The sequence below is a fragment of the Molossus molossus genome, unplaced genomic scaffold, assembly GCF_014108415.1.
Source record: "Molossus molossus isolate mMolMol1 unplaced genomic scaffold, mMolMol1.p scaffold_m16_p_14, whole genome shotgun sequence".
Lineage (NCBI taxonomy): Eukaryota > Metazoa > Chordata > Mammalia > Chiroptera > Molossidae > Molossus > Molossus molossus.
In genome coordinates, this window is record NW_023425349.1 from 11,054,295 (window position 1) to 11,066,662 (window position 12,368).

The window sequence follows — 12,368 nt, forward strand, 5'->3', positions numbered from 1 at the left end:
ACCTGCCCTGGGAAAGGTGGTCCCCGATCAACCTCTAGAACAGGCAGGGAGGTCAAGGCCCATCGATGGAGAAAGAGAGTGTCTGCAGACAGGCGTGGGAGTGAGGTGGTACAACCTGCAGGTGGGCAAACCAAAACCAGAGTCCTGGCTCTGCTGAGGACTCACTGTATGCTGAGGGCAAGCTGCCTTTTCTCGGCTTCAGGTTTCTCAGCTGTGAAAATCCCAACAGTCCTTATAAAAACTATTGTTATGAATATCACATGACATAAAACATTTAAAGAGCTCAGAAGAATGCCCGGTAAACAGTGAGGTCTTTTTACTTAACGGTAGCTACTACTTGTTAGTAATATTAACATCTGCCTTCTTCTCCTGAATCAGAGGCAGAACTATCCTCTGTACAGGTCCTGCAGACAATGAGCCATTTAAACACAGAAGAGCAGGAAACAGGCTGCTCATAGGAAATAGAAGCTGATTTCCAAGTCTGGCTTAAGAAACTGTTTGCAAAGGTCAGAACCCTCACTGGGCTGGAGAGATAGGGAGCCAGTGAAGGTGGGGGGTTGAATGTTAGTAGCTCTGAATGGCAGGATTCAAGGATGTTGTGTGGGTAGGAAGAGGTCTTGTACATTAAGGAGATCCTGACCTCAAAGTTCTCATGCTAAATAAAGAAATCTGACTCAAGTCCATCTTCCTTTTGTTTAATGTTTGGGGCAAGAACTTAACTTTTCAGTTATTAAAAGAACCTGAGACCTACACAGGACTATCAAGATAACAAGATACCTCTACACTTACTATTTTATTTAATCCTCCAAACAACTCTCTAAAATGAGTACAGTAGGAATTACTGCCCTCATTTTACTGATGGGGAATTGAGACCTAGACAAATAAAGTGACTTGTCTAAAGTTAAGGGCCAAGTCTGCTAAGTGGTGACACCAGCGAATGAACACAAATCTGGGGTGATTCTTGCTTCTTATCCACCTCTGTAGCATACTCAGTACTGAGTACAGTTCTTGGCATATAAGAAAATCTATAAATATTTGTTGACTTGAACTGACTTAAGGAAAGTAGATGCCTAGGCAGAGGAGATCAAACAAGGCAGGCCAAGAGATCACTGGTGTTTGAGGGATGATGATAATGATCCTCAGAAGAGCAGAAGCTGCATTAAAGGCATCACCTTATTGTTCTCTCTCCAACCCTGCTGTGTTAACCTACCCTGGGTCACACGGCAGAGCCAGGATGAGAGCCAAGATCCGTGCAACTCTAAGGCCTACACTTGTAACCACTTGAAGCAAATCAACATTCCATTTATTTTTTGAGCCTTGCCCTGGCCGGTTTGGCTCAGCGGTTAGAGCATCGGCCTGCGGTCCGGAAAGACCCGGGTTCGGTTCCCGCTAAGGGCATGTACCTTGGTTGCAGTTTGTCCCTGGCCCTGGTTGGTCGTGCGGGTGACAGCCACTCGATGTGTCCCTTTCACATCTATGTTTCTCTCTCTTGCTCTCTCTCCCTCCCACTCTATCTGTACAAAAAAATGAAAAAATGTCCTCGGGTGAGGATAAAAAAATTAAAATAAAAAATAATTTCTGAGCCTTTTTATTTAATTTGTTCAAATAGTTCAAACTCCCTCAAAGATCACGAAATACAATTAGGCATTCTGGTCCTCCTATCAGAGTATTTTTCTAAAATGCAGAAGCAAAGTAGTAGCAGAGATCCAAAAACAGATAAGGACCAAGGGAGACCAACTTATTAAAAGAAGGTAGTGACCACTGCTACCCTTGTGACACTAAAAATTTTAGGGTACAGTGCAGAAAAAGAGAGCGGCTGCTCAAGGAAGTTTCTTCGTGAAATCCAATTAAAAGGTAAGAACAGGCAAAGAAGTAAAACTATAGCCTAGTCTAGTTACAAGAAAAACTGAATTTAGCTACAGTATAAACATAGACATAGAGTTTCAACACTGACACAGAGACTAAGCTTGTCCAATTATTCAATCTCTCATTTACTGTAAAGCACAGTGACAATAAGCACAGACTTTAGAATCTGAAAATTCCAGGATCCAATCCCTACTCCATCACTTCTTAGGAGCTCTAGACGCTTTGGGAGTTTTCTTCAATTTTCTAAGCTTCATGCACACATTTGAAAAATGACCTCATGTGGTCACTGTAAGGATTCACTTACTATGTGTAGAGATTATGGAAGAGTCTGTGAACACATCAAATAAAGACTGATGAAGTCAGTGCAATCATAGAGCTTAAAATCCTAACATACAATAACTATACAAATGATCTAAACAGAGAATGAAATTCAAACTAGTGTGGCTTTTAGCTTATGAATAAAAATATCTCCCAAGAGCAAATATTCCCGAATGCCAAAGAATTTTCTGTTTCTCCAAGTAGCAAATGATTAGAATTACATTAATTTGGCGATACTGCTATTTGCTTTTTGTAATAACATCTTTCTTACAGGTAGTTTGAGGTCTAGCACAACCACTTTATATTTGAAATAACCAACTCTAGTGAAGAAAGGTTCAGAAGTTACATTTCACTTTAGGCAGGATTCTACAACAACAGGTCAAGCCTTCAAGCTTGATCTAAGAAACCCACGGAGCCATCTCCTCCAGCATGCTTCTTGCTTCTTCTAAACTAGCCTCATATATCTGACTTCTTCTCTAAAATACCCGTATAGATATAAAGAAACAGTTGCTCTCATATATTTCTTAACTCAAAAATTTAAAAGACCTAAATGTAGTTTTATTCCCATCTCCCCTCACCCAAACAATGCATAGTACAGTTATGAGTGTGAAAGGGCTATGGAGCTACTAGGGCCATTCATGAATTCCTGGAACAATCTTTAAAAATAAAATTCCTTCCAGAAGTGGAAACAATTTTTCTATTTTGGGACACTGACCCATAAGAAAAGAGAAAGTCAATGTATAGCTAAATGAGTTCTGATGTACGTTGTTAAATGTTAGATTAAGAGCAGGAGATCGAAAACTCCTCAAAAAATAAATGTCAGTCCCATAATAAACTAAGGAGAAGGAGAGAAAATGGGAGATGTAAAAGGGTGAAAAAGAGAGGAAAGTAGCCCTGCCGGTGTGGCTCAGCGGTTGAGTGTTGACCCATTCACCAAGAGTTCACCTGTTTGATTCCCAGTCAGGGCATATGCCCAGGTTGTGGGCCCAATCCCCAGTGGGGGGCATGCAGAAGGCGGCCAATCGATGTTCTCTCTCACTGATGTTTCTATCTCTCTCTCTCCCTCTAAAAATAAATACAGGGGGAAAAAAGAGAGGAAAGTAAAGACAGACACAGAGAAAGACTTAGAGAAAAGGGACACACAGGTACAGGGAAGAACACAGGCCTTTTTTGAGTAACACCCCCATCTAGTGGCCTATTTAGGTATTGCCACAAGAAACAACAAAGGAGGTAACTGCAATGAGAAGAGGCAAGTGCAATGGAGTGGAAAGCACTGGGAATGTAGTCTGAAGGCCTGAGTTCCACCAGGGTTCGTCAGTGCCCAGCCAGTACCAGTTGTGTAAGTTACTAGACTTCTATAAGCCTCAGTTTCCACACTTGATTTGCCCTCCGTACCTCAAAGGGAATCGTGAGGAAGATATATTTCTGGAAACTATACAAATACCAGAAATTACAACATTATAAATGTTAAAACACAACAACGACAAGAAAAATAGGTACCTGTTTCCTGGACTGGTAAAATAATTCCTAATTCATACCTTAATCAGGAACTACAACTTTGAAAACCAACCCACAATTATTAAAAAAATAATGGAATGAAATTTCAATGAGTCAGAGTCAATGTTTCCTTTCTAAATTCTACACTAAAAAATTTAAAAACTACTTTCCAAACCATTCCATAGCAGGAACCCAGATTTCTGTGTCTAGAGGGGCTTTGCACCGCGAGGTGATCACACGCATGCCCTCTGCTGACAGGCACCCCTAACCGCATGCAGCCTACATGATGCATACAGGCTTGCCAAGGATTTTCTTATTTTGAGCTGGCAAGTTATACTGTGACTGAGGTTCTTTGCCAATAATTGGCTTAACTGTTGCCTATATTTCCCTTAATATTGGCTAATATTAAGTATAGTTGCCAGAGCACAACTAATCATCACTAACTAAACTGTACACACCAAATCCCACATTTTAGCAGAAAAATCTCATTCTCTCATATCCTGGTGAATCTGTAAAGCTTTCCAAGCTGTGAATCAACTTAAAAAAATTACTCTTTCTCACCCCGAAACCATGTGCAAGGAGGGATATCCTCCAAAGTACACCTGGGCCATGCAGAGTTCTCCAGGGCCAGAAGGAATACGCACCTAAGCACAAAATGCGTGTGCTGTGCAGCCTTGTCTACTCTAATTCCTTGAAAGTACAGGCAAGAAAAAGAAGACATCAGACACCGCTCATCTGAACTATGGAAATAAAGGATCGATATATTATTAAAGTGTTTCAAGTTAATGAAAACCCAAAAGGTAAAATCTTTGGCTGGAAGCTACTTTTTAAGCCTTGCCCAAATCCATGTTAACTCTTGTTTGTAAACCACTTGGTCGAGACTCAACAGCATATTCATTTGTTCACTCATTCAAATGATATTTACACGCCAGATCCTGTTCTTGTGCTGGGGATTCAGAAATAAATAAAAGTCTTGTCTCCTTGGTCACATGCTTAATTCTAGTGTGAAAGGGGAATTAATAAACAAACAAATAAAATAATGTGAAGCAGTTATAAGCAGAAAATAAGATAGGGTAAGGAGATAAGGTTGGGGGAGCTGCTACTTCAAACTCGTAATGAGAGAAGGCCTCTCTGATGGCATGATATTTGAGTCCAAGACTGAATGAGGCAACAGTGAAGCCAGACAGGCACCGAGGAGAACATTACAGGCAAAGACCAGCCAGGGCAAAGGCCTGAGGAGTGAACATTTTGGCCTCTTTCGGAGTGGTAAAGAGGCCAGTGTGTCTGAAGTGAAAAGAGTAAGGGGGAGAAAATAGGAGATGAAATCAGAGAGATCACCAAAAGGTCAGATGGTGCCAGGACTTGCAGGCTTAGGCTAAAACTCAAGTTTTATTCTAAGAAGCCATTAGAGTTTTAAGCAAGGGAGAGATGGGATCAAGAACAGCCTGGGAAGAAACCACTGTGGAAACGGGAAGACCAAGCAGTCTACTGGAATATTCCAGGAGAAAAGTGATGGTGATGGTCAGACTAGGGTGTTAGTGATGAAGTAAGCAGGAATTTACCAGATTCGGGATATATTGTGATGATAGGTTTGGATGTGGAGTATGAAGAGAAAGAGAAGTCCAGGATGACAGAAAGCTTTTTGGCTTGAGCAACCAGCCAGGTACATGAACTGAGATGGAACACTGAGTAAGAGGCAGGCTTTGGGGGGAAGAAATCACAAGTAGGAGGCAGATCCTCTTGTGTGCTGAACCAGACTGAGATGGAAACAGACTCAGAGAAAGAACCTCAGGGCTCACTTGGTTCTCTGCTCTGTGCACAAACCTGGCATCCACGAAAATGTCACTGAAAAGTGTTTTATATCTGCTTCAAAACCAGAGAGGAAGCAATCATAGTAGTGACCACCATTTCTTGAACCCTTACTAGTTACCAGCCAGTGTGGCAAATAAGCAATGTACAAATGCTACAGTCAATCCTCATACAGAAAAGCACTGAACCACGACCAGGCACATGGTAAAACATCATTTAACGTTATCCATAATACTTGTGAAATATATCACAAATTTAATCTGAATGATAACTTTAATGATTATCTTAATTTCTAGAAGTTCTACTTCCTTTTCTTTTTAAACACCCCAATAATTTTATGTTACGATTTCTGTTGTTCTTGGGCTAATAGGTAATTTTAATCTCCCTTTCAAAAACACAGCAGCAGCTCCAAGGTGCTAACTGTATGCAGAGGTTTCAGTTTCAGCTGCCTGCTGAGGGCTGAGGCATATCATGTGTCTGTGTGAGCATTAAATACCTACCTCTGCCTCCACATTCCCACAGGATGCCGTTTTATCAGTTCACACACACTGGGTTCAAGCTACTTTGCTTTAAGTACCTGGGCATTTCTCTTTTTTCCTTTCAAGTTCACCCAGGTATTTAACATTTCTTGGTTCATATTGTATTTTGCATCTCTAAGTATCTAAAGAAGGGTAGCCTGTGTTAGCTTAGTGTGACATATAACCAGAACCAGAGTCCAATGTTACCGAACAGATGAGAAGATTGCCCCTCAAAAAACTGAACAGCTCTGAATTCAGATCTTCCTAATGCCTAGTCTGTGCCCTATTCAGTAGACAGTGAAGCTTCTCACCCACATCTGTGCCAACACACTAATTCCAGTTTTACTCTATGGAGTCACATAAAGTAAACACGATAGTCTTTTACGCACCCTAAAGATTCTGAATACAACTATTTATTCTGTCCCCCATTTGACTCTAGCTGAAAATCCCAAACTAAATTCCTCCAATTACTTTTACTTCTTTTTTAAAAACTAAATTTCATTATGTGGACACAGAAAACCCTATATATTTTTTTACCTTAAAAAATTATACAAATCATAAATGCCACTGGAAGTGAAAAAAACTGAGGGAGTTTCCTCCATGTATTATTAATTTCATATTAGGAAATTTCTGACCACAACAATAAATAATGAAAGTTAAAGAACAGCACAGTAGAAACCATGAAACCTGTGTTCTGCCACTGACTAGCTATTCTAGGGGGCTACAACCTCTTTTTGCTTTGCTTGGTCTTAAAATGGAAATAATACCTTTCCTAGAGTTGAAGGGCTGGGGGAAGCAATAAGATTTAATGCACAGGAAATAGCACAGATGAAACTATTTGGAAGGCTGAGGAGCAAGGAAATGGAGAAATATTGGTCAAAGGGTACAGACTCTCCAGGAACCTCAGGGAGAGTACGGTGGCTATAGTTAACAAGACTGGACTATGTCCTTCAAAGCTGCTACAAGCAGAACTTCAATGTTCTTACCATCACAACGCAGAATAGTAATTTTGTGAGATGAAGGATGTGTTCACTAATCCTACCATGGTAAACATTTTGAAATATATACATGTATCAGATCATCACACTTACACCTTAAATTTACACAACATTATATATTAATTACATCTCAAAGCTGGGGAAAACAGAAGTATCTAATTTAGGATTCTATGGAAGCCATCATTTTAGGTCTAGACTGTGAAGGAAGGGCAAAATGTCAAAAAATATCCATTATAACATCTAACTGATATACAGTGCACACCTGGCATTTCTGATATTTGTTTGTGGTTTTATTTTTTATTTTTGATGTGGGGAAAGTTGTTATTCTTAATTATGTTAACTGAGAAGAACTTTATTTTATCTATATTGTATTATATAAGTTAAATAAAGAATTCTCCAAAATGAGGAGAAAATCTGTAAAAAAAAAATCTGTAAAAAATATACGATACAAAAAGAAAACATTATTATTTTAATGTATTATAAATACTAATGGTTTGGTCAGGAATAGTGAGACATGGACTGAACAATAACAAAAATCTAAATTAATGCAAAAACGATTTTACCTTCATGTTGCAAGCTAACTCCATGAGCTTCTTTGCATTCTCTTCTGAGCGGTATCTCTTAGGAAGCTGGACCCTGAAAAACTTCAAGGCGCCTTCAAAGTCTGTCAACAGCAAGTCATCCTTGGATGTCTGGAAAGAAATAAGATATAACATGTAGAGAAAAGGCTCTTTGTATTGAAGATGCACAGGAAGGATTCTATAATCCCAGCAACTTCATAATCCCCAGAAGCCACTCCTCAGCCCTGCCAGAGCCACCTGCACACCCCCACTGCCAGGGACACGTCAGAGCACACAGGCTGCTCAGAACGAGACACAGACCAAGCCACTGCAAGTGCTAAACAGAGAAGCCAGATAACTCGGGTTATGAATAAATGGCCTACCTTTAATAATCCAAGGGCGACATTAAAAATAACACTTATTCCCTACAGAAGAAAACAAAAAAGAACATTTTCAGTGTATACATCTGAACTATGAAGCCATTTGTCTTCAGAATACCTCACAATTTTAGAGTAACTGTAAAACATTAATTAAGAAATGGAATATCTTGAAAACACCTTGTGGAAAGTAAAAACTACAGAGCGACCACTGACACACCACTTAAAGTAGACCCAGTCTCCCCTTCCTGTGAGAAAAGAGCTTTTCTAGCCCTATTCTCACATCCAGTAAGAACACTTCCCATACTTCCAAACCAAAACGTTAGACTCCCAAAATGATAATCAGGAAGTAACTCCTGGTGGAACTTGATTCTGTGTGGCCCCACTTGAGGAACAGCGACTGCTGGGAGCCCTGTATCCCAAGCTGACTCCGCACAGGGCTCCCACCAACCTGCCTGCCTTCATCCCACCAGCAGGGTGTGTATGCGTGTGGGGAGGCACTAGTAAGAGGGGGGCATTAACATCCGCTCATCAAGTTAAACTATTTAAGTTTCTGGATCTCAATGTCCATAACTAATATTCTCTCAAGGGTTTTCTGAACTAATTGAACTAATTAGTTTGAAAAGTTTATTTAAATTATTTAGCATGCCACTGGGCCCCTCGCTACTTAATAACTGGTTGATTATAATAGTGAAAACTAGACAACTCAAAGGTTTGAGATTAGGAATTGGTTACATAAAATATGGTGTATCCAAATATGGGATACGTGGCAGCAAGTAAGAATAATGGTGTAATTAGTAATGTAATTTCTTATATAATGTTTCAAGCTGGGTAGAAAGTACAAATTTTTTAATGGATTTTCATATGTTTTGCATATGGTAAGATTAAATAAAAAGAAGATGGTATATATTTGTGTGTGTCTAGAGATGTTCAAGTATATAAAATGAAAAAAGGGGTTACCAAAGAGTATATATAGCATAATCATATTTTTAAATATATTCAGGCCCATAATATATATTACATAATATTCCATATGAGAAAACAATTATTCCATATAGAAATTATACATGCACATATATAAATGCAAAAAAAGGCTGAAAGAATATATAACAAAATGTTAAAAAACAGTTACCCTCTAGGGAGATAAGAATCTTTGAATCTTTTGGCTTACATTTTCTATAATAAACATATTATTTTTGAAATTAGTTACTTTCTTCTTAAATACACACATACCCCAAAACTATACTGTGGCAAAGACGGTTATTTACTCTAATGTCTACTTTCTTTTAGCAACAGACACCCCCCGCAATTTTTAGCAAATTCCTACTAAGCTTAAAAAAACAGCTTCTGCCCTGGCCGGTTTTGTTCAGCGGTTAGAGCATCAGCCTGCAGTCCAGAGAGACCCGGGTTCGATTCCTGCTAAGGGCATGTACCTCGGTTGCAATTTTCCTCAGCCCTGGTTGGGTTGTGCGGGTGGCAACCACTCGATGTGTCCCTTTCACATCAATGTTTCTCTCTCTCTCTCTCTCTCCCCCTCCCACTCTACCTGAACAAAAAAAAGGAAAAATGTCCTCGAGTGAGGATTAAAAAAAAACAACACAAAAAACAGCTTCTCTTGCAGTTAGGTGTGGTCATGTACCTAAGTTCATTTCCACTTACCAATAAGAGGTAAGTGACATGCAGGTGGAACTTCCAGGAAGTCTCTTTTAAAAAGAACGTGTGCACCTGCTCCTGTCCTCTAACCCTCCCAGATGTGGTAGCTCAAGCTCTACTCAGCCGTAAGGATGAATCATACTCTAGGGAAGGCAACCTGATTTCTTTTACATGAAAAATAAACCTCTGCTTTATTTAACTGTTGTTGTTTTGGATTTCTTCAAAAATTAAGCTAAACCTAATACTAACTAATATAAATGTCTAATGTATGCTTTTATGTTTTCTTTTTAAAGAAGAGAGTGCCTTTAACAAAATGTGGTTGTTAGCTGCAGCCCAAGGAAGAAGCACTTAAACTTGGATTTCCTAGCCCTGAAATAAAACATCTGAGCAGAACAAGTTGTTTTGACAGCTGTCACAGAAGGACACTGCAACAATCCCAAGTGCTGTGGCTTCTGATACATACCTCACACAACAGCAGGTCGATGATGTGGAAGACCATGTAGAGAGGGAACTTTGCAGTGAAAAGTGTGAGAAACCACTGGGAGGCGTACATGTGAGCTTCAAGGCTTATATCCAAGAAGTGGTTGTACAGGTCAGGAATGTATTCCTGAAATAGCAAACTAATTAGTTTTAGGCACATATACAGCTATTCAGCTCCCATTCAGGAGGCTCATAAATCTAACAGGAATAGGCCAAAAAAGTCATATACTTGTGTATTTCTAAAAACCTCCAAGTGCTCAGAAGAACATGTATCATCTGGTATTAAAACTGGCACTCAGCTTCCTTTTCCAGTCCACAAACTAGCTCTACAGAGGAATCCCCAAATGGTGACAAATATTTGGAAAGGAAGTTTTTCCTTACAAGTTATGAAATGTTTGGGAAAGTCTGTTTCACTTTTGTTAAGAGATTCCTAACCAGTCAGCTTCAGAGCCCTGGTAAATATTTCTTGCCCCTGCAAAGTCATCTGATATTTTGAGTGTTTTATGAGACTGAAAACCCAGCTCACACCCCGCAGGCTCACACCTAATTAACCTTGGTATCATCATCACATGAGGAGAAATGGAAACAAACAAAAACCCATCCTAAACCCTGATGTCTAAGGAATACACTGCTCCTTGGCACCACTTCAACCCCTTCTCCCCAGACTACACTCTAACTGCAAATGCAAGAGGGTTTCTTTTTATACCTGCATGAGGCGCTCCAACTGGTAAAATTTGCAATGCAAATCTTCAAAGTTTTGCTTGAAAAGCTCCCTGAGACCATAGTCAAACATGATCTTGACCAGAACACTGAATGCCTGTTCTTCAGGCATCTGTAACAGACAGGGAATGGGGGGGGGGGGTGTGAGGATCACAAAACATACAGAAGTTTTCTCAGTATATTAAATTCATCCTTCTCCTCTCTTATCAGGATACTATGAAATTTAGTGGTAAGCAGTAACTCAGTACTTCATAACATTCATTCACTCAACCAGAAAATATTTAAGTATTTTTTAAAAATTGATTTGAGACAAAGAGGGGAAGAGAGAAACATCAATCGGTTGCCTCCCGCACACACCCCAACCAAAGATTGAACCCAAAAGCTAGGTATGTGCCCTGACTGGAAACTGAACCTGCCACCCTGTGGTATACGGAATGACGCTCCAACCAACTGAGCTACACTGGCCAGGGCTCAACCAATGGTGCCTACTCTGTACCAGACACTGTTCCTGTCTTTGAGGAGCCTCCCATACAACCAGATACAATAACTCTAAGATGAATTAGGCAGAAAGATGGAGAACACAGGAACAGGAGAGCCCGAGTTTGCCAGGGGGAGACAGAGACAGGCTCTGCAGGGAGGACAGGACAGGCCAGTACACAAGTGTAGGTTTCATCTTTCCTAAATCATGAGATCTTGTAAATAATTTTACCTCCTTAGCCGCCACTTCATTCTAGTAAAAATGTTTTGTTTTGTTTTTTTCCCTTACTATTGTTAAAAAGATGGCTAGAGAAATCTTACATATTCTAAGGCTTGCAGTAATGTTTAAAGTACTACAGTTATCACTCACAGTAATACTTAAAATACTACCAAAACCCTCCTTCTATTTACAGATGTTACCTATTTATAACAATACCTACATCTTCCATAGCTTTATAGAAAAATATTTCCCTGAAAACCTGGTAAAATATCTAGTTTTCAAAATAGAAAAAAAGCACTGGAAATGTTATTTAAGGCTTGGTGTGTCAGTAGCAAGCCTTCAAAATGTCAAGAAGGTGGGCGGGCTTCTGTGGAACAAGACGATGGAGGTGGGCTGAGCACAGAAATCACTGGAATAAAACAGAGCTAAAGAACAAGTCATATTAAGTACTAACTGAGAATACAGCATATTATTATTGGACGTTAAGGATTTGGGGACAAAGGACCAGACCTTTGGGGTCTTTGTCAAGAAAAACAACTTCACTCTTCCACATGCTGAGGGAGACATGGTCTGACCCCAAGCAGCCTTTCTGTGAGGAGGAACACCTGCCCTACGCTGACAAATCATCTAACAAAATGGCAAGCAGCACAGAATTCAAACAAAGACACTGTGGATTTTATCAGAAAATCTATTTTAGAGGGGTTGTGGCCCTGGCTGGTTTGGCTCAGCGGTTAGAGCGTCGGCCTGCGGTCCTGAGAGACCCGGGTTCGGTTCCCGCTAAGGGCGCGTACCTTGGTTGCAGTTTGTCCCCAGCCTTGGTCGGTTGTGCGGGTGGCAGCCACTCGATGTGTTCCTTTCATATCGATGTTTCTCTC

General features: G+C 40.0%; 2 protein-coding genes across 15 annotated transcripts in view; one reads left to right on the forward strand and one right to left on the reverse strand.

Moving 5' to 3' along the window:
* The window catches only part of LOC118629517 (spermatid perinuclear RNA binding protein), a 197,766-nt gene that overhangs the window by 176,330 nt on the left and 9,068 nt on the right, over nucleotides 1–12,368 (forward strand). The gene's annotated exons all lie outside the window — the stretch shown is intronic.
* The window catches only part of RABGAP1 (RAB GTPase activating protein 1), a 149,893-nt gene that overhangs the window by 19,142 nt on the left and 118,383 nt on the right, over nucleotides 1–12,368 (reverse strand). For all 14 annotated transcript variants that reach the window (XM_036260827.1, XM_036260828.1, XM_036260838.1 and 11 more), the window contains 4 exons: nucleotides 10,783–10,908; nucleotides 10,060–10,203; nucleotides 7,950–7,991; nucleotides 7,570–7,698 (listed from right to left, as the gene is read on the reverse strand). In XM_036260827.1, coding sequence (XP_036116720.1) covers nucleotides 7,570–7,698; nucleotides 7,950–7,991; nucleotides 10,060–10,203; nucleotides 10,783–10,908 — 441 coding nt within the window. The remainder of the gene's footprint in view (nucleotides 1–7,569; nucleotides 7,699–7,949; nucleotides 7,992–10,059; nucleotides 10,204–10,782; nucleotides 10,909–12,368) is intronic.